Here is a 23,270-nt window from a genome sequence, read left to right on the forward strand (position 1 = left end):
CCCAATGGATGGATTTTTAACCAGTCCAACTGTGATGGATGCCATGGCAACACATTCCACACTCATGGATTCAACCTACCTATGACCCCTCCTCCATTCCGTTTGGAAGGGAGACTGTTTGAATCTGTGTCCAAAGAGCACTGAGGTACACAGTCTCAGTAGCAAGTGTCAGTTGTAATCAAGCCTTCATGCTTTCATCTAAGGAATATTGTCCGATCAAGCACATGACCTGACTGGAGTTATTCAAGCCTTTTTTTAAGCATCAACTACTACAAGTCTCTGTTCTCATGGTCCCATACTCCTTGGAAATGGATTATACACAGCTTGTGCAAAACTTCACTGTTCATTTACTAACCTGTCTTCCACACTACCACCATATATCACTTCGCTGGAGGTTTCATATGTTGTTAATCATGTCATTGGAGCACTATCTTTAAGGCTATGGCCCTGTTTTTAGTCCTACATGATGCAAGTCTATTTATCTGCAACAGGTGTGTCTAGCCCTGGTTTATTTGGCTCTACATGACAGGTCCCTGTTGTATGAAACAGCAAATTCTCCTTTACCTCCATGCCCAAAACTTAGCCATTTATATATTGCTTACTGTTCTCCAGTGGTATAACTCACATTTTACAGGACATGCTCTTTACTTACCTGGCTCCACACTTACCGGGTCCCAACCCTCAGTAGCTTTAAAAAGATTTTTAAACTCATTTTACTCAATTTATCGGGTCTATATTAGATCGGTGAACGCTGATTGATTGACCTTATGTAAGCGAAAGCTTACAATCTCGAACTGTCAGATCAGCGACATACACACAACACAAGCACACCAAACAAACAGAAATCCACACACATACACCTAACCCTACACTAAACTATGCACACACCACTAACTATCCACTTACCTTAACCCAAACCCTAACCTTAAAATCAGTTACTATCGCACACTCACCTCACCCGCTCCCTAACCCTAACTCACCTAAACCCGCCCTAACCCTCACGTCCACACAATCGCACACATACCTAACCCGAGCACTAACTCACCTAACCCACCCTAACACTCACATCCACACAATCGCACACTTACCTGAATCCAACCCATAACTTTCCACCACAACACTGAAAATACCGAAGCAACAGTAACGGACAACCAAATTCTTTCCCTAGGAAAAAATTTGAGTTTCTGTTGCTTCGATATTTTTAACTTTCACTAAAATAAGGTCGATCAATCAGCATTCGCTTGTTTAAGCATTTGCTGATCTAATATAGACCCAATTTATCACTGCTTTTATTTTATTATTTACATTTCCAATCAATCTGTCTCAGTCTTAATCATGACCTGATGTGAGTTACTCCAGCAGACCTATTAGTAATGCAGTTATGACCCAATTTTATATTTATTTTTGCTTCAACGTACAGAATTTAGTCACTAAGCATTTGAACAAACCTGAAAGTAGCTGATATAAGACAATTACAAGAACACAGTTAAATGATTTTCAACCTGACTTGTCAAAGAAAGTGTTGGTGTTTGTATGTGCGTGCATGCAGGGGGGAACTGAAATACATTGACACGGTCAAATTGTATTTCACTTGTTGACATGCAAGTTCACAAGCTGTGCTGGGCAAGATGTCTTAAAGTATTTACCCCATGCACTGTCCCTGCTATGCCAGATGGATGATCATTTACATGTGATTAAGTGACCGTGATGGTCAGTCAGTACTATACAAATACTTTTTCACCAGGAAATAACCTCTGACTGTGTACACCTCTGGAGTTTGGCTGTGAGAGATCTGGAGTTTTGACTAGGTGTACTAGGTGTCTTGTATTTGTTTTATATCAGCTACTTTCAGGTTTGTTCAAATGCTTAGTGACTAAATTCTGTACATTGAAGCAAAAATAAATATAAAATTGGGTCATAACTGCACAACTAATAGGTCTGCTGGAGTAACTCACATCAGGTCATGATTAAAACAGAGACAGATTGCCTGACTAGGTGTACACATAGTGTAAATATATAGTGGGGAAAGTGCAAATATGTAGTGGGGAAAGGAGCAATCTGCATGCAAAAAAAATAGTATATAGTCTCCAAATAAAAGTTGTGGCCATGTCACTTATTCAAATTCATCATACATGTACCCGTCAGGAGAGTTGTATCCACTGTGGAAGCCATACACCATCTCAATAAGGTCTTCACTAAGCCTGGATTCTACAAGGTCCTTGGGCTTTTCCACATCTAACCATGGGTACAGCTCTCTTCATAATGTGATGAGCACTCTCGAGAAGCCATGTCTTCCTTAATGAATACAACATCTAGATCATATCTGCAATGAGCATCCAGCATGCCACTTTCTTTGACTTAATTTTTACTAATCTGGACTAGAAGTAAGACATCAACCTTCTTTTTCCTATTTTACAAGGAGGATTGGGTGTTTCATCAACATGCCCAACTACTGCAAGTCTTCGCTCAAGCAATCTAACCATGTCTCCATTTGCATTCTTCAGGTCTCTCCCAAATGTTATCAAATAATCTTCTGCTTTCCTGCACATGTGGCCAAAGCACTGTAACTGGTTCTCCTTGATCTTCTCTACAACCGGGGTACTTCGGCTCCAATACCCTCATGTGTATATCCAACTACCAATCCTGGGCACTTCCCTCCAGCAATTCAAGCATCTTCAGTTCTGCCTTAATTGTCCAGGTTTCTGTGCCATATAGAAGCACTGGTCGAACCGCTGTCATGTACTCATTTTTATGCTTTTTAGGCATTCTTCTGTCACACATTAACAACACTTTGGTTGTTTGCTGCAGCAATTCAGGATTTCCTCTTTCCTCAACCACACCACTCAGATATCTGAAGCCATTAATTTGTTCCTTATTTCTTCTTGTATCTCAATTTTCACCATTTCTCGATTCCCCCATTTACTCTATCGCCACTGTAGTGTCCTTGCTCAGTCTGCCTTAAGTTTTGCATTCTAGTCCTATCATTCGCAAAGTCCCTGTTAAGACTCTGCATGCAGTGTCAACTCCGCTGCATATAACAGTTTTGTTGATCCGTATCCTCCAGAGCTGAACCCTGATACACACACACTCCCGATAAGAAATCCTCTGACAGTCTGAACGCTGTTCATACTTGCATCATAGGGTGCATTCTCCACATCAAGGAAAGACCAGATAGACTGCTTCCTTATTCATTTGCATCACTGCAAGCACTGGGTCAGTTCTTGCATCTTGATCTGAATCTATACTGCTCATTTCTCACCTTTCTTTCCACTGCTCTGCATATTCCTTTATGAACCACCCTCTCCAGCACTTTCATGCAGTGTGACACGAGTCTGACATTTCTGCACTGTCCTCAGTTGTGAAAATCCCCTTTGTACTATACACAAATACTGATACTGGAATGCTTATTCTTCAGTCGTATGGACACAGCTCTCCTCATACTGTTATGAGCACCCTCAAGAAGCCACGTCTTTCTTAATGAATACAACATCTAGATCATATCGGCAGTGAGCATCCAGCATGCCACTTTCTTTGACTTAATTTTTCTAACTGCACTCTGTACTTCTTCTAGGGTGGGTTGTTCTTCCTCTTATGGTAAACTATGTATAAGGCAGTACAGCTTCTATGGGTTTTCTTCATTCAGAAGCTACTTCCTGCACTCTGTACTTCTTTTAGGGAGGGTTGTTCTTCCTCTTATTGGAAACTATGTATGAGGCAGTACAGCTTCTATGGGTTTTCTTCATTCAGAGGCTTCTTAAAGTATTCCTTCCATCTACCCCTTATGTTCTCTGGACTGGAAAGCAGACTGCTGCCAGCATTCCTTCAAATAAGTCCTGCCAACTATTTTTTTGTCACTGCCTTGCAACTTTCTAGAGCTTGCTGTTATCTGTTGAGTTACTTTCCAGAAGCTGATACAGTTTCTCCGATGCCTTTTTCCTTTGCCACTGTGACTGCTCTAGTTAGCCTTTTTGTTGGTCAAAACTAGTATTCTTCTTTAACACAGTCTAACCTTCCTGGATTTCAACATTCTATTATCAGCTTTTCTTATGAATCTTGTGCATATCTGTGCTATCTTCTGCCCACATACTGTTTTGAGCATTGCCATTCTTCTTTGGTTCCCCTATTTCCTCTACTTTCTGAAGTGCTACAGTCATTAGTACTTCCTTGATTTCTTCTACGATCAAGTCAAAAAATACTCTTGTACTTTCTTTCTAGTCAGCTTCTTGATCATTATCCGAGACTAGGCTGAACTTATAGCCTTTCTGGATCACTGCTTGCAGCGGATTGTTGCCACCAGTTTTTTGTGTTGGGGCTGTTTCATTATGGATGGCTGTACATGTTCTGCAAACTGGGACAGATGAGATGAAAAGCTGAGGGCCCTAAATCATAACATGCTAAAGTAGTTCACTATCCTGTCACATCTATCCAAAGTCCTGGAACCTTATCAAAATGGCAAGATACTAAAATGCTGTGATCTATGGGACCTATGCTGGACTGAAGATATCACAAAGTCAACACTGGAATGTTTTTTAAGTTGCTTTATCCTCTCAGGCAGGGACTTGTGAAGGGCATCCACTTCATTAGGGTTGAAGGAGCAGGGTTAGGGTGCCCCAAATGCATCCCTAATGTCGGTCTCTGGGGTAATCATAACCCATGGTTCTTCAGACTGCTTCCCAGGAAACTCTGACATGCATTTCTCAGGAGAGGAACAGGGCTCAAGGCCAATTCAAGCTGTTCTTCATAATCCCAAGGAGGTCTGCAAGGTAGGAGTCACCTGGCTGAAAGGAAGGCAAGTACAGCCCATTACCCTAATCCATCTCAAAGATGGCAGACTTGGGATTTATCATTGCGGACAGAATGCAAGTGAGTCCCCATCCACTGCCACACACCAAAATAAACTTATGAACAGTACTGCTGGTACTTGCGTATTATCGCAACCACACTTGTATGGTCATGAAATTCGCATACAAGTGAAACAAGGGCATTTAAGACTCAGAAAACATCCTCAAAGTGTTTCCTACTGTCACATTACATTGCTTAACTAATCAGGAGCACAGTAAGTTGTACATATACACAAGAAATCCTTTGAAACCACGACAGTTGAACCAGCCAAATAATCCAAAAAATCTTTAATACGATACAAAACTTTCTTTAAACACACAATAAAACAAGCTCTTTCGCCTGATTAATATCAGGCTTTATCAAGACAATTTCCTAACGGATGTGCACAGGCTTAAATACTACCATAAATTAATAATTAAAAATATTATTTTTCAAATAATGTTTTAAACAATTCTTAATAATTTTTAAATGAGTACTAAGCAACTTTTTAAGCAAAGTCTTAAACGAATTAAGTGATTTTGATTTGTTTATATAGTAACTATGTCACACAATGTATTTTTAAATAGTACACAATGCACTTGCACTTTAAGAGTCAATTAATGGGTTAATTTCCGACAAATATTAGTTTTAATTGTTAATTTATGGTAGTATTTAAGCCTGTGCACATCCGTTAGGAAATTGTCTTGATAAAGCCTGATATTAAATCAGGCGAAAGCGCTTGTTTTATTGTGTGTTTAAAGAAAGTTTCGCATCGTATTAAAGATTTTTTGGATTATTTGGCTGGTTCAACTGTCGTGGTATAAAAGGATTTCTTGGATTTTGCTGTTCTTTTGGTTTTACTTGTACGTATACACAGGTAATTTGTATCGCCAGTTACACTATGTCATCATATGCAATGTAGCAGTGCTACCATTACCTGCTGTCATCGCAAGCAACTTCCAAAGCTGTCAGTGTTCTTCTCTGTGTTTTTTCTCCTTTCAACTTTACTGTCTACCTCAAGCAAGGCTGACCACAAGTCAGATGGCAGAAACCTAATTCAAAATACCAGCATTAATAGAGAACAGGCAAGGAAGCACACAGTGGCAAAGTAAGAGCCACACACACTTTCCTTGGGGTGCTATCTTTGAAGGAGCCAAGTCTGAACTGAAATGCACGCTGTTATTTACTGACAACACTACTTGATGAGTTGGAACAGTTACTTTTTGTGAAGTCTGTCATCCTCCCTTGTGCTCTGCATTACTTTAGTAATAAATCCCATTGGTTAAATCTGACCCACGCAATGGGACACTTTCATAAACTTGCTCTTACACTCTCTTTTTTACAACCTGCAGAAATCAGCGCGTACGATACCAGTCATGACAATTAAAGCGATGCAACTCAGGAAGAGGATGTTTTAAATTACTGATCTTCCTGAAGGTAATACACACTATTTTGTCCACAATAAGGACTGCCAATAACACTTTACAGTGTTGCATGCATGCCCTCCTTTCACCTGAAGTAATCTATTTCCGTAACCGCGAAAATGTGGTTGCGATAATACGCAAGTACCGTACTGCTTAAGGTGATATACCACCAAGGTCGGGAAACTGAATATGCCTCTTCAAATTCCCCCATTGTCTACTAAACTGAAGGAAGGGTCGGGCCCTCCCTTAACCACTGGTGAGATCATTACCTTTGACAGTTGGAAGGGGAACTATCTGGCCTTACCTCACACAGGGTCAGGCTTCAACGTCTTACAAAGTCTATCTTTGTAATGTTGCTCCACCTTGTTCCTGTGACTGTGAGGACGGTCCTCCAAATGTTTCCAGTAAAAAAAAATTCCTAATGGGTGCAATGTTTCTACTTGGGTTGCTGAGTGAGACCTGTAGTACTTAGGATAGTTGCCACAGCAAAGGCAACATTACTGTGAGTCTTTGCAAGTAACTACAAGACCACAATGACACATAATGAGCTAAAGTCTATGCATGGCAGCACAGGACTTGCAGAAGAAAAAAGGACTGAAATGTACACTGTGTAGTTATAAAAAAAAAACACACCTTGGGGTGTCAGGATCATGTGCTTATGTAGCGAATATATTACATCATAGTGTACATACATACAGATGTTCATCAGCCTGGGATATTACAGAAAAAGTGCCAACTATGATAAAAAAAGACCAAGCAAGGAGGGTCTTTAGTGTTATGGCAATTGCTATGCAAGGAATAGAATAAAAAAAACTCTCAACCCATACGTTGGCATTCAAAATTAGAAGTTATGTACTCACCATAACGTTCCATCTGAGTAGGTGTATTCATTTGTCTGCAACCTGTGGGTTATGGATCCGATATCGGATCCGAACTGGCATGGTTTACCAGCTATGGATCCAAGCTCTCAGCTCCTCCCCTCACCCATAATGCCCTGCTCTACCCTCATGACCTCAGATCGAGTTAGCCAACAGCAAAAACACCCTGAAAAGGGTAACACATAATATGCAGGAAACTGAAAGGCCAGGGGGATAGGAGGGCGGGATGGTTGCAGACAAATGAATACACCTACTCAGATGGAACGTTATGGTGAGTACATAACTTCTAAATCTGAAGTAGGAGTTTCTTTTGTCTCCACCTTGTGGGACAGAGTCCCCAGCTACCTGAATCTTGGGCCGTCATGGAAGGATATTCCGGAGCACCGCGAGCCAAATGATGCTCTACCCCTAGATGCAAGATCCAACTTATAGTGGGAAATAAAAGTATGAGATGAAGCCCACATGGCTGCTGCACAAATATCATCTAGAGGAATCCTAGCCTTGAAGGCTGCCGAGGTAGATACTGACCGGGTTGAATGGGCGTGTACACCCTCCGGTGCGGGCCTTCCTGAAGCTTGATAAGCCAATAAGATGCACTGTGAAATCCAGCGAGACAGAGAAACTTTAGAAATTGGCTTGCCCAAATTAAATTTAGCAAAGGAAATAAACAACTGGTCGGATTGCCTATGACCAGCCGTTCTGTTTAGATAAAATCTAAGTTGCCTGTGAACATCTAAGGAGTGAAGCCTGTATTCACCTTTGTTTTCATATTTAGGGAAGAAAACAGGGAGGTTAATGGGCTGATTAATGTTTGCTTCAGAAGCTACTTTAGGAAGAAAGGACGGGTTGGTCCTGAGGTAAACACGGTCCGGATGAAATACCAAGTAAGGAGGTTTAGCTGATAATGCTTGAAGCTCTGAAACTCTCTTGGCCGATGTAATGGCTACTAAAAAGGCTGTCTTGAAAGACAAAAATTTGAGATCCACCGTAGCCGCTGGTTCGAAGGGGGGGGCGGTCAAGGCCTGGAGAACCAAGGAGAGGTCCCAAGGAGGAACCGCTTGCTTTACAGGGGGCCTGAGAAGAAAAGTACCTTTAAGGAAAATTTTACACAACTTGGCTGACATAAGTGGATTAGAGTCATGGCCAACGTGATAATGAGAAATTGCCGCCAGTTGTACTTTGACAGTGGAACTGCTGGCCCCATCGTTAAAAAGAGTGGTTAGAAAGTCAAGCACTAAAGGGAGAGGAACCGTGAAGGGGTTCAGGCCTTGCCGCTCCGCCCACAAAGAAAACCGTTTCCACTTGCTGCGGTAGACTTTCCTAGTGGACGGTTTATGAGCTGCCACCAATATTGCCTTAACAGGTGACGAAATACCGGGAGTCCTGATCAAGAGTGGAACTGGAGCAGCCAAGCGGTCAGCTTCAGGTTGTCCAGGTTCGGAGGGGGTATGCAGGATGGGTGGGATATCAGATCCGGAATGGGATCTAGAATCCAAGGAGGATTTACCGAGTGAGACCTTAGAAAGGGGAACCAGATCTGTCGAGGCCAAAACGGAGCAATGAGAATCATTCTGCAACCCACCCGAGAGGCTTTCTGAAGAACTTGGAGCATCAGAGGCAAGGGTGGATAAGCGTAAAGAAGACCGGGTGGCCAAGCATGCACCAGAGCGTCTCTTGGAGAACCTCCTGGAGGAGGTATCAGAGCGAAAAAACTGTCGCACTTGGTGTTTGAGGGAGAGGCAAAAAGATCGCAAGAAGGAGTTCCCCACCGTGCGAATATGCGTTCCGCTACTTGAAAATTGAGAGACCACTCGTAAGGGGTCAGAATGGTGCGACTGAGCCTGTCCGCCAGGATGTTGGACCGACCCGGAATGTGCGTTGCTAATAGAAAGCGGTTGGTGGAGATTGCCCATTCCCAAACTCTCATGGCTTCTCGACAAAGGGGGTAAGACCTTGTTCCCCCTTGCTTGTTGATGTACCAGACAACAGACATGTTGTCCGATTGAATCGCAATTGTTCCCAAGGGAAGAAAGTCCTGAAGTGCTTGCAACGCTAAGAGCACTGCTCTCATCTCTAGAACGTTGATAAGCAGTAAGGTCTCTGAATCGTTCCACGTGCCTTGGACGGTCCGGCCCGCAAAATGCCCCCCCCACCCGAGGCGGGAGGCGTCCGTGGTCACCGTGGCGAGAGGGGGAGAAGCACAAAATGGGCGGCCTCCGTGGAGATCTGGGGAGTGAAGCCACCACAGGAGGGACCGCTTGCAAGCCTTGCTGACCGCAATGGGATGATGCATAGGGAGAGCAAGGTAAGACCATTGTATTAAGAGAGTCCACTGGAGGATGCGCATATTGAGCCTGGCAAGAGGAAGAAGTGCTATAGCAGACGCCATGGACCCTAGAGCCCTCAGGACCAACTCCGCCGGAACAGAACTTGAGTGGAGAATGGCCTGCACCTGGAGCTGCAGATTTTGAACTCTGTCCGCAGTGAGGAAGGCTCGTAAACTCCTTGTGTCTAACCTGGGCCCTATAAAATCTAAGAGCTGTGTGGGCTCCAGGTTGGATTTCTTTGTATTTATTGTAATGCCCAGAAAGGGAGCAAGATGGAGAAAGGAGTCTCGCGCCAATAATAGTAGATGCCTTGTTGGGGCGGTAAGAAGCCAGTCGTCCAGGTAGGGAAAGACCTGCACCCCCTGAAGCCTCAGGTGGGCCGCTACCACTGCTAATACTTTGGTGAACACCCTGGGGGCTGTGGTGAGACCAAAGGGAAGGACCCGGAACTGGTAGTGACTGGCTCCCAGCCGGAAGCGGAGGAACCTCCTGGAGTGCCTGTCCATCAGGATGTGGTAGTACACATCTTTGAGGTCTATAGAGCACATCCAGTGATTTTCTCCCAGAAGGGGGAGAATAGATTGCAGAGTGACCATTCGGAATTTTTCCTTGGGGACTGCCAGATTCAGGAGAGAAAGGTCTAGAATTGGTCTTAGTTCCCCCGTCTTTTTTGGCACTAAAAAGAACCTGGAGTAGAACCCTGATCCGATCTGGTCTGGGGGGACGGGCTGGATGGCTCTTTTCTTTAGCAGATGGCCAATTTCTGCCAAAGCGGCCTCCCGTTGACCGGGTGGAACGTCTGGGAGGGACTTCAACTTTGGTAGGTGAAGAAAAGGGATGCGGTATCCTCTGGATATGATTTGGAGAACCCAGCGGTCTGATGTTATGGACTCCCATGCCGCTAGGTGCCCCGAAAAAGTCCCCCGACTGCCTCCAGAGTGGAGCAGCCGGGCAACCCCTCAGGGTTGCTGCGCGGGCCGCTCAGAGAAAGGTTCTCTGGACCCGAAGTTCCTGGGAGCCCCTCTGCCTCTAGGGCGGCGTCCTCCCTGTCCTCCTCTGCCACGGAAGGACTGGTTGTCCGGAGCAGGCTGGGACTGCTGCGACTTCCGGAACCACATCTTCTTCTGACCCTTTTGGTTCCTAGAGTAGGGCCTCTGGAGTGCAGAGAAGCGGATTCCGACGGCAGACAGCGTCTTCCCGTCCTTCTCGCTCTGGGCCAAGGTTTCGCGAACGGTTTTGCCAAAGAGGGCAGAACCATCAAAAGGGGTGTTCGCAAACGACGCTTTGAAGGGCTCAGAAAAATCGCAGTGACGGAGCCAGGCCTGACGTCTAGTGACTAGGCCTGCCCCTGCAGCTCTAGCGGCGCCTTCCGTAGCATGAGAGAGTAGCCGCATAGAGGTATTAGTAACTGATCTAAGAGTGGCCATGCGGGTGGAGTGCAGCATCCTGTCCTCCTCCGACATGGACTCTGGGGGAGATGCAGCGTATTCTTTAATGAGATCTCGCTGCATCCTAATGACGTGTGCCAGGTAGTTCAGCGCCCTTACCGAGAAGGTCGCTGAACTAAACATCCGCTTCCCCAAGCGGTCCATCATCCGAGACTCCTTGCTCGGGGGATGGACTGAGGGACTCTCCTGAGCCAGTTCCCTCTTGGTGGCCGCCGCCGTCAACATGGCATTTACCGGAGGCCCCTTACTCCAATGGGCACGGTCGGACGGTGGGCTAAGGATCCTATCGGGCCTCTTAGGGATTGGCTCCACGGTGTCCGGTTCCTTCCACGCCCTGGTGGTAATGAGGTCCACCAGGGGGTCGGCAGGAGGGGACACCCAAGAGGTAGACAGGCCCGCTTCAAATGCCTCCAAGAACACGGACTCGTCCGAGGAAGACTTGGGGGCAGACCCCCCCCTTATACGGAGCATTTCCATGATGTCCCCAAATGAGACATCCTCGGGGGGTGACCGTGGGGAGCCTTCCCCTTCCTCCAAGTCCGTGTCTTCCGTGAGAGACTCGGGAGTCAATGTGCCTCCTTTTGCACGTATGCTTGCGAGGAACATCCTCTGGGGGCTGTCAGAGGACTCCTTGCAAGCAGCAACCTGTTCCATTGGAGCAGCTTGGGGCACAGAAGCGGGCTGTCCCAAGGGCCGGATGGTGGAAGCCTGGCCCAGTGCAGAGGGAGCACGGGACGGAGCCGAAACAAGTGCCGGGGGTCCGGAGACCCTCAACAGGGCCCTCTCCACTACATCAAACGCCGAAGGGGAGCCGACCTCGACCAAAGGATCCGACAATCGGCTCCCCCTCGGATCCGAAGAGTGGATCGGAGCCGGCGCCGAAGCGCTCGGATCCGAAGGGACAGTGCGCTCCGACACAGACGGCGCCGAAGGAGCACTGATCCCCACGGATCCGAGGCTCGGATCCAGGCTCTGAGGTCGGATCCGATGCACTCTCGGATCCGAATTACAAAGCACTATCGCCGCCAACCCACCCCCGGCTCCGAAGCTGCTCGGCTCCAGCTGCTCCGAACCCGGGTAGCGGGTCGGAGAAGGAGCAATCGGTTTGAAAAAGGGTGTTGAGCTCCCCCCCAGAGGGGGGGGGGGAGGCAAGAGCACTCCCATCTGCATCTGGGCCTGGATGAACCTTCTCATCATCCGGTCCAGATCAGCATCCGAAAGGCTATACGTTGATCTCGACGAGGCTACCGAGGTAGGCCTGGAGTGCCTCCTCGATAGCCTAGACGGAGATCGGGTCTCCTCCTCCTCAGGTCCCGGTGAAAAACACACTGGAGACCGGAGCCGAGAAGGAGGAGACAGAGCCGACAATGGAGCAGACACGGGCGGGAGAAGGCCGCTTGGCTGGCGGGGCCGAAACAGAGGTCTCGGCCCGCCGCTTATGGTGCTTCTCCCTCCGGTCCCTTTTCTTAGCATCCCTCTCCTCCGAACCAGAAACGGGAGGTTGAGTCCCAGGAGGAGGAGGGGGCGCCGGAGAAGGAATAACCGAGGGTACGGTTACTCCCGAAGGAGCGGAGGTCGGAGCAGAGTCCGGCGGTAAAAGGCCCGCCAAAACAAGCTTGGACCTCCGCTCCTTCAATGCCCTGGGGTTGAACCCTGCACAAATGGAACATCCAGATGTGAGGTGTTCAACCCCACGATCTACACACCGAGTGTGGCCATCAGCTGGGGAAAGCTTATGGCCACACTCGGAGCATTTAGAAAAGATAGATTTGGGTTGTTCTGCCATCCCAATCTAAAAACAGTAGTTACTAAAAAAGAACTAAAAGTAACTAAAGAACACAATATAAACTCACAGGCCCAACACACACACACTACGCTAACAGCGAGGGGAGGGATAAAACTTTTAGATTAACTCTAAAAAAGTAAATATACAAAAAGGGGAACCTACACTTTCACACAAAAAAAACAATAAAATCTTTTAAATTTTGAAATTTAACACTTAAAACTAGCACTTAGCTTGAGAAACAATCCAGTCACCATGCGCGGCAAACGAGATCTGAGGTCATGAGGGTAGAGCAGGGCATTATGGGTGAGGGGAGGAGCTGAGAGCTTGGATCCATAGCTGGTAAACCATGCCGGTTCGGATCCGATATCGGATCCATAACCCACAGGTTGCAGACAAATGAATCTCCTACTTCAGATCTGATAATTCCACAACATACCTGCTACACCTGAAATTAAATTTAGTTCACAATAATAATCCAGTCTCCTTTTTTTCAGTGGGGTAAACACAAAATGTAAAAAAATGCAAGATCATAAATAGAATGCACTGTTATAATATCAGAACTAAAAATAGCTGTTTGCCTCCCTAAAACTGATGTTTCAAAACACCAGAAATGTTATGACAGAGGACATTTTTTTTTTACCAGAAATTGTGAACTGGCACTCAAATTCCAGTACCTTTACATCCAATAAAACATAACTGAGGCACACCTTTGTAAATACATGCCCAAAACTGCTGTCAAAAAATCTGTAAAAGTGTTAAAATGCTCGACATATAACCTTGTATTGATAGGCTCCAGCCTTAAAACAGCTTTTAAATGTTCAATCATTCTACAATGACACGACCTCTTTGGCTCATCTCAGTAGTGGACAGTACCTCTACAGCCATTGAACATTAAAACATTTGGTATTTCCACCAAATGTCCCTGTTCCATCTTTAAATCAGCCAAACAAAACAGCCCCTCAGTCTAGAAGCTGTCACAGTTTCTTACTATCAACTGCACATTCTCATGTAAACCAATGTCTCTAATCATGTTTTTGTTTACATTAATGGTAAACTGCATACTAATCTTACTTACAGATAAACATTTGCATCCTGAAATAAAGCACTCCACGATGCCTTATTTACAAATCTGTGAAACATATTCGCAACAAAAATAGCACACATTAGTTTTCAAAGTGCACGTCAAAGAACAATTTGCTTTTAAATTAATTATGGCTTATATCTGCACTGTTGGTACCCTTAAGGGCCTTAAAAGCAAAGCAAAATGTGTGTTGATTGGGTGGGGACAGTCTTTACCTGTGAAGTTAAAACTTCATAAGATACACCCACATGGATGCCTCTCAAAGAACTTGGAGAAGGAAGAGATCAAGGCAGCCTACAATTCTACTTTGGGAATAAATCTGGTCAAATGACCTGGATTGGAATGGTGGAAAAGCCTTGGACTGCATATATATATAATTACTTCAGGATGTCAAACAGCTTAGCAACAACCTGTCGTGGACTTACAATACTGTCCACAGAGACACACTTTCCTCATAATCCCCACATTTATAGCCCTGTATAGATGAGTGGCTTACTTTTTTTTTGGCTAATGGTTCCAAATAGTGGGCAAATGGTGAGGGGGAAAGGGGCACCCCTGTCTGCATGCAGCTTAGAGTTGCACTACTGGTCTTTAAGATATAACAGTCTGCCCCCTCAACAAAATAACACTACTTGATGAAAACTCATTTCTCCCAAAACCTGCAATATTATAATCTGCACTATAGACTTCATTATATAGAGAACAGCGTCCTGTCTTGTTTTGAGGATTAGTGTACACACTAACATTCCACTTTCAGATTTACATTTCACTTCTGCATACTAACCCTATTGTATTATTCTGCTTATCTGTTCATTTGTCAATGATCAACTACGGTATTATCCAAGGTTGGCAGAGTCATATCCCCATTCCCCCAAGCTAATCCATTTTTCTACCTCCAGAAATTGAGCACTTCCTCTCATTGGACATTTCTCTGGACAAGCTCAGCCCATTACCTTAAACAGGTTCATAGGTAGGTACTAGGCTACTGGCCTTAGGGCCTACATAAGCCTAGCCAAAAAGGTACCCTGACTTTCGCCAACCAAGAAAATTATTTTCATGTGCCCCTGTCGAGCACAGCCACAGAAGTGATCCCCGGGGTGAATTTCCTATCTCCCATCTAATCATCAAGATTTTTGAGTGCTAATGAGGATCTTTGTTTGATATAGATAGGTAGTTTGCTCCAGAGTATTGGAAGCCTCCGGGACAGGAATCTATCCCTCCAGCATGTTCTGTTTATTGTGGTGACAATCTTAAGGTCCCTAGAGCGTGTAGCTTGGAGGGATTGGGATTACTTTAAGTGGAGCATGTTCAACAGCTCTGGGTTTGACACAGCTTTGTATGTTAGGCAGACATCCCCTCTGAGTAGGCGATATGCAACGGAGTAAAGCTGGAGTTTTGAGACTGTCTACGTAGGGCATCTGTTTGAGGCAGGTAATCCTCTTTGTGAGGTATTTCTGCAGCCTTTCCAGTTGTTGTAGATGTCTTGTGAGGTACATACCAAAAGGGGAGCTATATTCTATAATGGGTCTAATGAGTATGAGTAGAGGGGAACAATGACCTCTTTTTTTCCTAGATGAGAAACCTTTTGTGATGAGGTGTGCCACAGAGAAAGATTTCTTGACTAATTTGGTGATGGTGATTTTTCAAAGGAGAGACTACTGTCCACCTGTGTCCAAAGGTCTCATCACACTTTCGGTGCTGAGTAGACTACTGCCTATGTGGTAGTTCATGGGTACAGAGTTTTTACCAAAAGGGATGACAATATACTTTTTGGCATTGAGCTTGAGGCCATGGCTTTGACACCAGGCCTCAGTGAGGTCCTTTTGTAGAATGTCCACATCGTTAGGAGTTTCGATTATGGCTCCTAGTTTGCAGTCATCTGCGAACTTCATTAGCCAAAGACCTTCTTATGTTAGCCTGTACTTCAGAGAAGTAGATACCAAACAGGAGAGGACCCAGGACTGAACCCTGTGGTACTCCAATTGTCACTGGTCTGAAGTCAGATTTGGAGTCTGCTACTTTCACAGTGTGGGTTCTGTCAGTGAGCCAGTTGGCAACCCATCTTGTGACATAGGGATTTATACCTAGTTTAGTGAGTTTATCTATAATTCCAGAGTGGGGGATGCTGTTGAAAGCCTTGGCAAGATTTAGATAGGCAGTGTGAATCACCTTACCCTCATCTACAGCTTTGGTGACCGCTTCAAAGAAGTCTATCAGGTTTAGGAGACATGATCTGCCTTTTACGAACCCGAACTGGGTGGGGTTTAGAGACTGGAGATTACCAAGGTCATTGTTTATAAGTTCCATGATGATACTTTCCATAGCCTTGCAGACCAGGCTCGTCAGGCTAATGGGGTGGTAGTTCCCGGGGTCCATGGTGGATCTCCCTTTGTGGAGTGGAATAACAGTCGCTGTGCGCCATTCAGTGGGCACAAAGCCTGAGGTGAGGCTATGATTGAACATGGTACTTAGGTGGGGTGCCAGTTCATTATGTAGGTCATGTAGAACACAGCCTGTGATGTTGTCAGGTCCCATGGATGCTGTGTTCTTGGCTTTGGAGAGTGTGGTTTTTACCTGTGCAGCCTTGATTACAGGAGGCTTCCGTTCTTCCGGTATAGAGATGGGCCCTTTAGGGGGGTGAGAGGGGGGGTAAAGTTAGCACTGAACCTGCCAGGATGTTGGCAATATCAGTTGGTTCTGCATATTTAGTGGCATTGTACTGTAACTCAGAGCAGATCTGGGTGTTGCCATTGAGATTCTTGACATAGCTACAGAATGCTTTGTGGTTGTCTTTAGAATCAGTGGCGATTTTGTTTTCATAACTAGTTCTGGAGGATTTTATGAGGGATCTCAGCTTCTTACTAAGGCTGGCCAGGGAGTTCCTCCAATCATGGGATTTTACTCTTTTTTTGCAACAGTTCTTTCGTCTGTTGTAGAGTTTATGACAGGGGACCACCAGATTGGCTTCCTTTTTTTGGGAGTATAGCATCTTGGTTCTGTTAGGGGTTGCACGATCCATGCACTCATTTAAGTGCTTATAAAGTGCATTTGTGTAGGATTCAGTAATCGTACCTCTATTGTCCGTATGCATGGGTGTCGTGAAGTTTGCCACTTCTGTCTTAAGAAGCGTGAAGTTGGCTTTGGAGAAATTTTTTATGGTGGTTTCCCTAATGGGGGCTGGCACCGGGATATGGATGTCTAGGGTGATTAGTTTGTGGTCGGATATGACCAATGAGGACTTTACCTCTGGTGTGGAACACCAGTTGTCCATGTTGGTAATGACCAGGTCTAGGATATTGCTGCCCCTGGTAGGGGGTGTGGATAAGGTCATCCAAGGCGCTGGAATTTATGAATTCCAGAAAACGTTGAGCAAGAGAGATGGTACACGAGTAGTTTTCCCAGTTAATGATGGGGTAGTTGAAATTGCCCATTATTAGGGTGTTAGGTTGTATCCTAATATTTTCCAGTGTATCAAGAAAGGAGGAGTGGGAATCCTGGGGCATGGTGGGGGATCTGTAGCAAGCTACAATTTGGATTGCTGTCTTGCCCAGAGTTAGTTTCAATTGGATAATCTCGGATGCATTATGCTGAGCAACTAGCCTGGAGGTGTGGATATCCTTAATGAATATGGATACTCCTCCGCCTTTAATGTTTAGGTCCAGGTTAGGTGGCCGAAAGGTGTGGTATGAATTATAGCCTAATAATGCACAGGTGCTCTCTGGAGCCTTGAACCAGGTCTCTGTCACTGCACAGATGTCTATGTTCTCCATTTTAAGGAGTGCCTCGAGTGAGTGCATTTTGAGGTTTAGACTTCTAGCACCGAGTAGCATTACCCTCAGATTTTGCTCGCTTGTACCGGTTATGGTGGTGAATTTGTCATTTGAACCTTGCCTAAAAAAGGCGCTATAGGAGTGGCAAGAGCCTTAGCCAGTATCCGGAATCCCAAAGGAGACAGGTGCAGGCCATCTCTGGCAAAGCATCGTGGTCTGTCGATCATGTCATCCTAGGCAGACAGATACTGGATCCCCTTAGAATGACACCAGACGCTTAGCCAATTGTTGAAGTCAATCATTTTGCCCTTTGTACCATGGTATCATTCTGGGTGATGGCAGGATGCTACTCAGGGATAGGGTCATACCTGCCTGGGTTACAAGATCGGACAGCTCCTCCATGTCTCTTTTCATGTAGTCCAGGAAGGTACATCTCAGGTCATTCACACCAACATGGACAATGACAGAGTCATATTTGTACTTGTTGTGGAGTGACCTAAGTGCATGTGTTATGTGGCAGATCCTGGCACCCAACAGGCAGCTGACAGTAAGTGCCTCCTTGTTTAGCCTGGTGAGTGGAACATCAGTGTGCCTGACTATAGAGTCACCTATGTCTAGAGTGCTGAGTACGTTGTTATGCCTTATGGGTCGTGGTTGAGTGGCACACTGTGTTTGTGGGCTATGTATCATTTGGGGTGTGTTCGGGGGGGGTGGAGGTTGCTTGCGTTTCTGCTTTGGAGGTCCCTGTTGCTTGAGCAGATTTTTATTGAGAGCCTCCGTGAATGTAGGTGTGTGTTTTGTGCTTCTGTGTGTGTGTTTTGGTGGTGTAGGCTTTGATGAACAATGTGAGGAGTGTGGTGTGGTGCAAGTGTTTACCTTCTCCTATTGACGGTCTACTCCAGTCTTGGGTGAAGAGAGCTTTGCTTCCAGTTTGGCTATATAAATGCATCTCTCTGTATGTGAGCAAGTGCTTGTGAGTCAGCCCTTTCCCGAGACACAACCTTGAAACATACAGTGCTCCTTACACCCTATGCAGGCAAACAAAAATATAAGTAAATCTAATGCTCATCAAGCCTTAACTAGCAATTCTAGAAATTTGATGGCCAGGGGGACACTGTGGATTGCGTTTGCAATATCAAATATCAGAACTTTTCAAGGATGTGCATCAAGACTGAGATCTGAATGGTGGAAATGTCAGAAAAGAGTTTGTAGACTATGGGTTGAATGCATTTGCAGCTGTCTCATGATCATGGTGTGTGCCAGCAGGCACATACCCCCACTTCATGTGCAGGACCATTCTAGAAGAAAAAATGCAAAATATAACTGGTGGAGAGGATGCACATGGTCTCTGACCCGTAAAGGAGGATCTCATGGGCCAGACACTGGGATGTGAATCATCCAACGGTAGACTATGTGTGTTCATTAGAGTTTTTGCCCAGTAATCAAAACACTTACTTTTGATATGGCAAACAGCACAGTAGAACTTGCACAACCTGTACAAAAAACACATAGCACCATATAATTTTAGCTCTGTTTAGAAAGTATGCATTCCAAAACATCTCCAAGTTTTTCCCCACTAATGACTGGCAGTAGATTTTTACGGTGCCAAGGTGCCAGTTCGACGCCCAACCTTCAATGAAGGCACGCCCATTAACACGTCTTTCGAATGCCACTCGACCGCAGGGAGGACATGCAGACTCCACACAGAAGGCGCTCCAGACGAGAATCGAAAGGGGAGAACCTCTTGCTGTGAGGCGACAACGCTACCGCTGCACCACCGCAGCTTCTAAAATTTGAAACTGCCCTGTGGGAGGATCAAACTCACGACCTTCAGATTATGAGTCTAATGCGCTACCTACTGCGCTCACAAGGCTTTTAAAAAAAGGGGCTGCTACAGATGAGATGCAATATGGACGCTTTGTCAGCACAAAGAAAAGGGCACCAAAGTAAAAAAAAGTCAGTTTTATTTGCCAACAGTGTAATTAAACATCCTAGATTCATTTTATTTTTAAGTCTGGACCACTGTCAGACAAGTACAGAGGCCCTAAAAATCATGATCATGAAAATTACTCAATGGCTTAAGCAAAATCAAAAACAATGTTCTATCACCCTCTGGGATATGTTAAATTCTGAACTATTACAGTTTACCTACATTCTGTAACAAACAAATAAGGATGGAATAAAACCAATAGTAAGAGTTTCTGCTGAATGTATGGGCAATACCACAAATCGCCATTAAATGCATGAATGTCTCAAATCAGGGAGGAGGAGGATGCCACCATAATGTTGTGTTCAAATAAAAGAAGACTGGACAGACAACAGCAATACAAATAAGGCTTTATAAAAACAAACGCGTGAGAAGTAACTCGATGGAGAAGTAATGCAGCATGCAGTCATATCCATTGTAGAAGAAAACAACATTGAAGAAAAATGCACTTTCGTCCTAAGATATTGTTATACTTTGCACAACTGCATACAGTTATCTGTGAAAGGGTTGCTGATTCCGGATTAAGGTAAGCACTAAAGGAAAGTATACAAAATCTGAAACAAATTTGCAGCATTAACAGATGTATAATTAAGGCAAACACAGCAGCAGGAAAATCAGCATTTTTTCTAAGACTAAAGCAGAAGAAACAAAACATGCATTTAAGTTAAGGAACCCTGATCGCCTCCAGAATATCAACGCTTGAAAATGAACAAGTTATAAATGGGTGTTCCTTTTCTTCCAGGCTTGACAAAGCCATCTGTGAACCAACATGAACACATTCAAGGGGAACTGTCATATAAAGGCTGCAGTAGCCATCTGTAAACAGCAAGTATGCTGCCAGCTTACAAAATAAGACTGGGAAGTCTACTTGAGAGGCAGGAATGTCATCATGCAGTACGATATTGGTTAAGGATGAGGGTTGGCTACCCGACAGAAATTTAAATATCACTTTAGTTAAAGAAGTCTTACATTACTGAAGTACTAAACTGAGTGGGAGGGCATATTAAGTGGTACAGTTTACTCCCACAAACACTGTATGCTTAATGTGGTTATCCCTAGCAAGCAGTGGAGAAGAAGAAGATACTTCCAAGATGGCACTAAAGTATATGTGGGTGTGGCACCACCACCGGCATTCTGGCTAAAGATAAGCAGAAAAAGGGATGAGATGAATAATGGTGAGTAAGTTATTTCTTAGAAAGTTTCTGGAGACCAAAGGAACAGCAAAAATTACCTTAAAACAGAAAGTAAAGAGGCATGAACTTAACAGTAACACAAGAAAACCCACCTTAAGTGCTTGGTTAAAACCTTCAACCATGCTGATCCACTGCGCAGTTTGCTTGGCAAACTGTGTTGCTTGGGTCTGTAGTGCTTTTACTTCATGATCTAATTTCCGCTGGTTCACATAAGCCTGCGCCACTCTGGAAAACACCACCAAAATACAGAAGTTAGAAGACATTCTGCAAATAATGCACAAACTAAAACATTAAACACTGAAAGTCAAAGCATTTCCTAAATAAAGGCTGTCCAACTCCATGATGCTAGTACACAACAAAAAACAAAGTTCATCCCTGTCCATATTCAAGCACAACGTAGATCTATGCCCACTGTACTATTACTCATGGACAGAAGCAGCTCCTAAATGATTTATCCCATGCACGGGTCCCCTTAAATTATCTATGGTATGATCCTAGTTATTCTCATTAGGGGTATTATATAAATTATTGGCCATTGGATGAGTAAAGACAATCTAGAACCAAATGAGATGTATGTTATTCTGAGCACAAAAAGGGAAGCTGGCTATGCTTAAAATGGCCCACAAGACCAGCTAGCCTAGTAGTTACTTATGAACCTATAAAATACCACCAAGGCAAAGCAGAGGAAAATGACTGGATTACCCAGCACAAATTACATGAGAATCAATAGGCCACCAAGAGATTTTTACAGCACTTTTCAAGAAGAGATTATTGAAACAGCATAAAAATTCTTAACAGCAGATGTAAAGGAAAAAATAAACTGTACATTGAGAAACCTAAATTAAATGACTTTGCCCAGAAAATGTGTGCAAAGCTTAGAAAAAGGCAAGTATCTAATTATCTGTCTCAGCAAAGTCATCACAAAGACTATGAAAGCAATATAAACAATCAGATCAGAACATTCTGAAACTGAACTCTGTCCACCTTCTTAAGGCAACTGGGAACTCAGAGCTCAATTTCCCCAAAACTCTGCAGACAAGCCTTAGCAATAAATATCCCATTATTTTGTGAACTGTAAAAAAATGTTCCATTAGAAATGGTACCAAACGAGTTGATAAAACTTTGATCTTACTTGTGATGTATGAGTTTTTAGTGTAATTTGAACTGCTAGTATATATACATCTTACATGGCCTGCACAACGTTGTTCTTTGTATTTTATGTTGACTTTCTCCACCGAAGGATGGGGCTTTGTAGAGTAAGAGTCAATACTTTTGTATTGCTTACCATCAACACTTTTATAAAGGCATACAGCTCATCCAGCGTTATTTATAAAGCACATCTAAAAGGTTTTCGTAACTGGGTTTTTATTCTATGTGCTTTTTTGGTGATTAAATAACTCTGCCTCTCCACACATACACAAGATCAAGGAATGCTATAGACATCCACCTGGGTTTCAAGCTTGCAACTCAAGCAACTGGCAGTTTATGTACATAGTATGGTGGCAGAGATCATCTTCTACCCAAAATGTAAATCGGCCTCAATGCATCCTTTTATATTCTCTACAACTCAAGTGCAAAGGTGTCCCTGTGCTGAGCTAACTGATCTCTGCATACAGATGCAGAGAGGTTTTTCTACCCACAACATCCATTTGTCCCACTGCATGTTTTATATTATCTACACCTAAACTGCAAAGAGGTCCGCAAGCTTGCATGACTGCCCCTGCTTCTGTCACAACCTACGTTTATTAAAACATCCAATATATACAATGTAAAGAAAGCCCAGTAAATCCAGCATGCAGGAGACAATGATGTGTACTTGCTATAACTTTTAACCAGGTTAACGGAAAGTCAGCACTCCTTAAACCAGACTATTAATTTAAAGGGAAATGTACAAGATGCTATTCTCTACAGTCAATGACTTAGATGAGCTCATTAATACCAACAGTGCTGACTGCACTGTGTTGCTAAATACATCTGCAGAGCTAGCTGTGTGGTTGCCTTGTCCCATTCAAGCCAGCCGTGCCTGAAAGACAGACTCTGCACACTTGTTTTACCATAACACAATCACAGCACTGTATCTGCAGTATTCAGTGTTGCAATTAAGCATGTTAAAGGTGAGAATATGACTTAAGATGAACAAGAAATTAACAAAGCTACATTGTTTATCTGCAAAGATTTTCTCACATTTCATTTTTCTTTTTACTCTCACCTCTATGCACTTGCTGAACAATCTGCTAGCACTCAGGAATGTTGCACTTAATTGACTGCATGCAGGAATTAATGAATGGACAATAGTTAACAGCCAAAAAATATACACACATACACGCACATCACCCCAAGTTCATCCCTTTACCCTTTGAGAAAGTTCCACTGTTCTGTCACCTAGCTCTTTCTTGACAGGGGACTGGGACAGCACTTGCAAAAGCTGCTGATGTGACAAGACCGTTAACTCACATAAAAAGCTAAAAGCAGTGGTACCACCAATGTAAATAGAATATAAAGAGTAGAATAAAAAAAGGCATAACCCCCCTCCCAAAAAAACAGGCCCTTGTCTT

The 23,270-nt window shown here is 44.2% G+C and overlaps 1 protein-coding gene and 1 non-coding gene across 2 annotated transcripts in view; both read right to left on the bottom strand.

Annotated features, from left to right (window-relative positions):
* BLOC1S1 (biogenesis of lysosomal organelles complex 1 subunit 1) overlaps positions 1-23,270 on the bottom strand; it is a 458,694-nt gene that overhangs the window by 302,169 nt on the left and 133,255 nt on the right. The window contains exon 3 of the mRNA XM_044083726.1: positions 20,808-20,940. Within this exon, the coding sequence (XP_043939661.1) occupies positions 20,808-20,940 (133 nt within the window). The remainder of the gene's footprint in view (positions 1-20,807; positions 20,941-23,270) is intronic.
* On the bottom strand, positions 19,336-19,408 carry TRNAM-CAU. The gene has a single exon. It is a non-coding gene; the product is annotated as a tRNA-Met (tRNA).

This window comes from Protopterus annectens, chromosome 9.part0 (genome assembly GCF_019279795.1).
Source record: "Protopterus annectens isolate FY-2018-M chromosome 9.part0, PAN1.0, whole genome shotgun sequence".
NCBI lineage: Eukaryota > Metazoa > Chordata > Ceratodontiformes > Protopteridae > Protopterus > Protopterus annectens.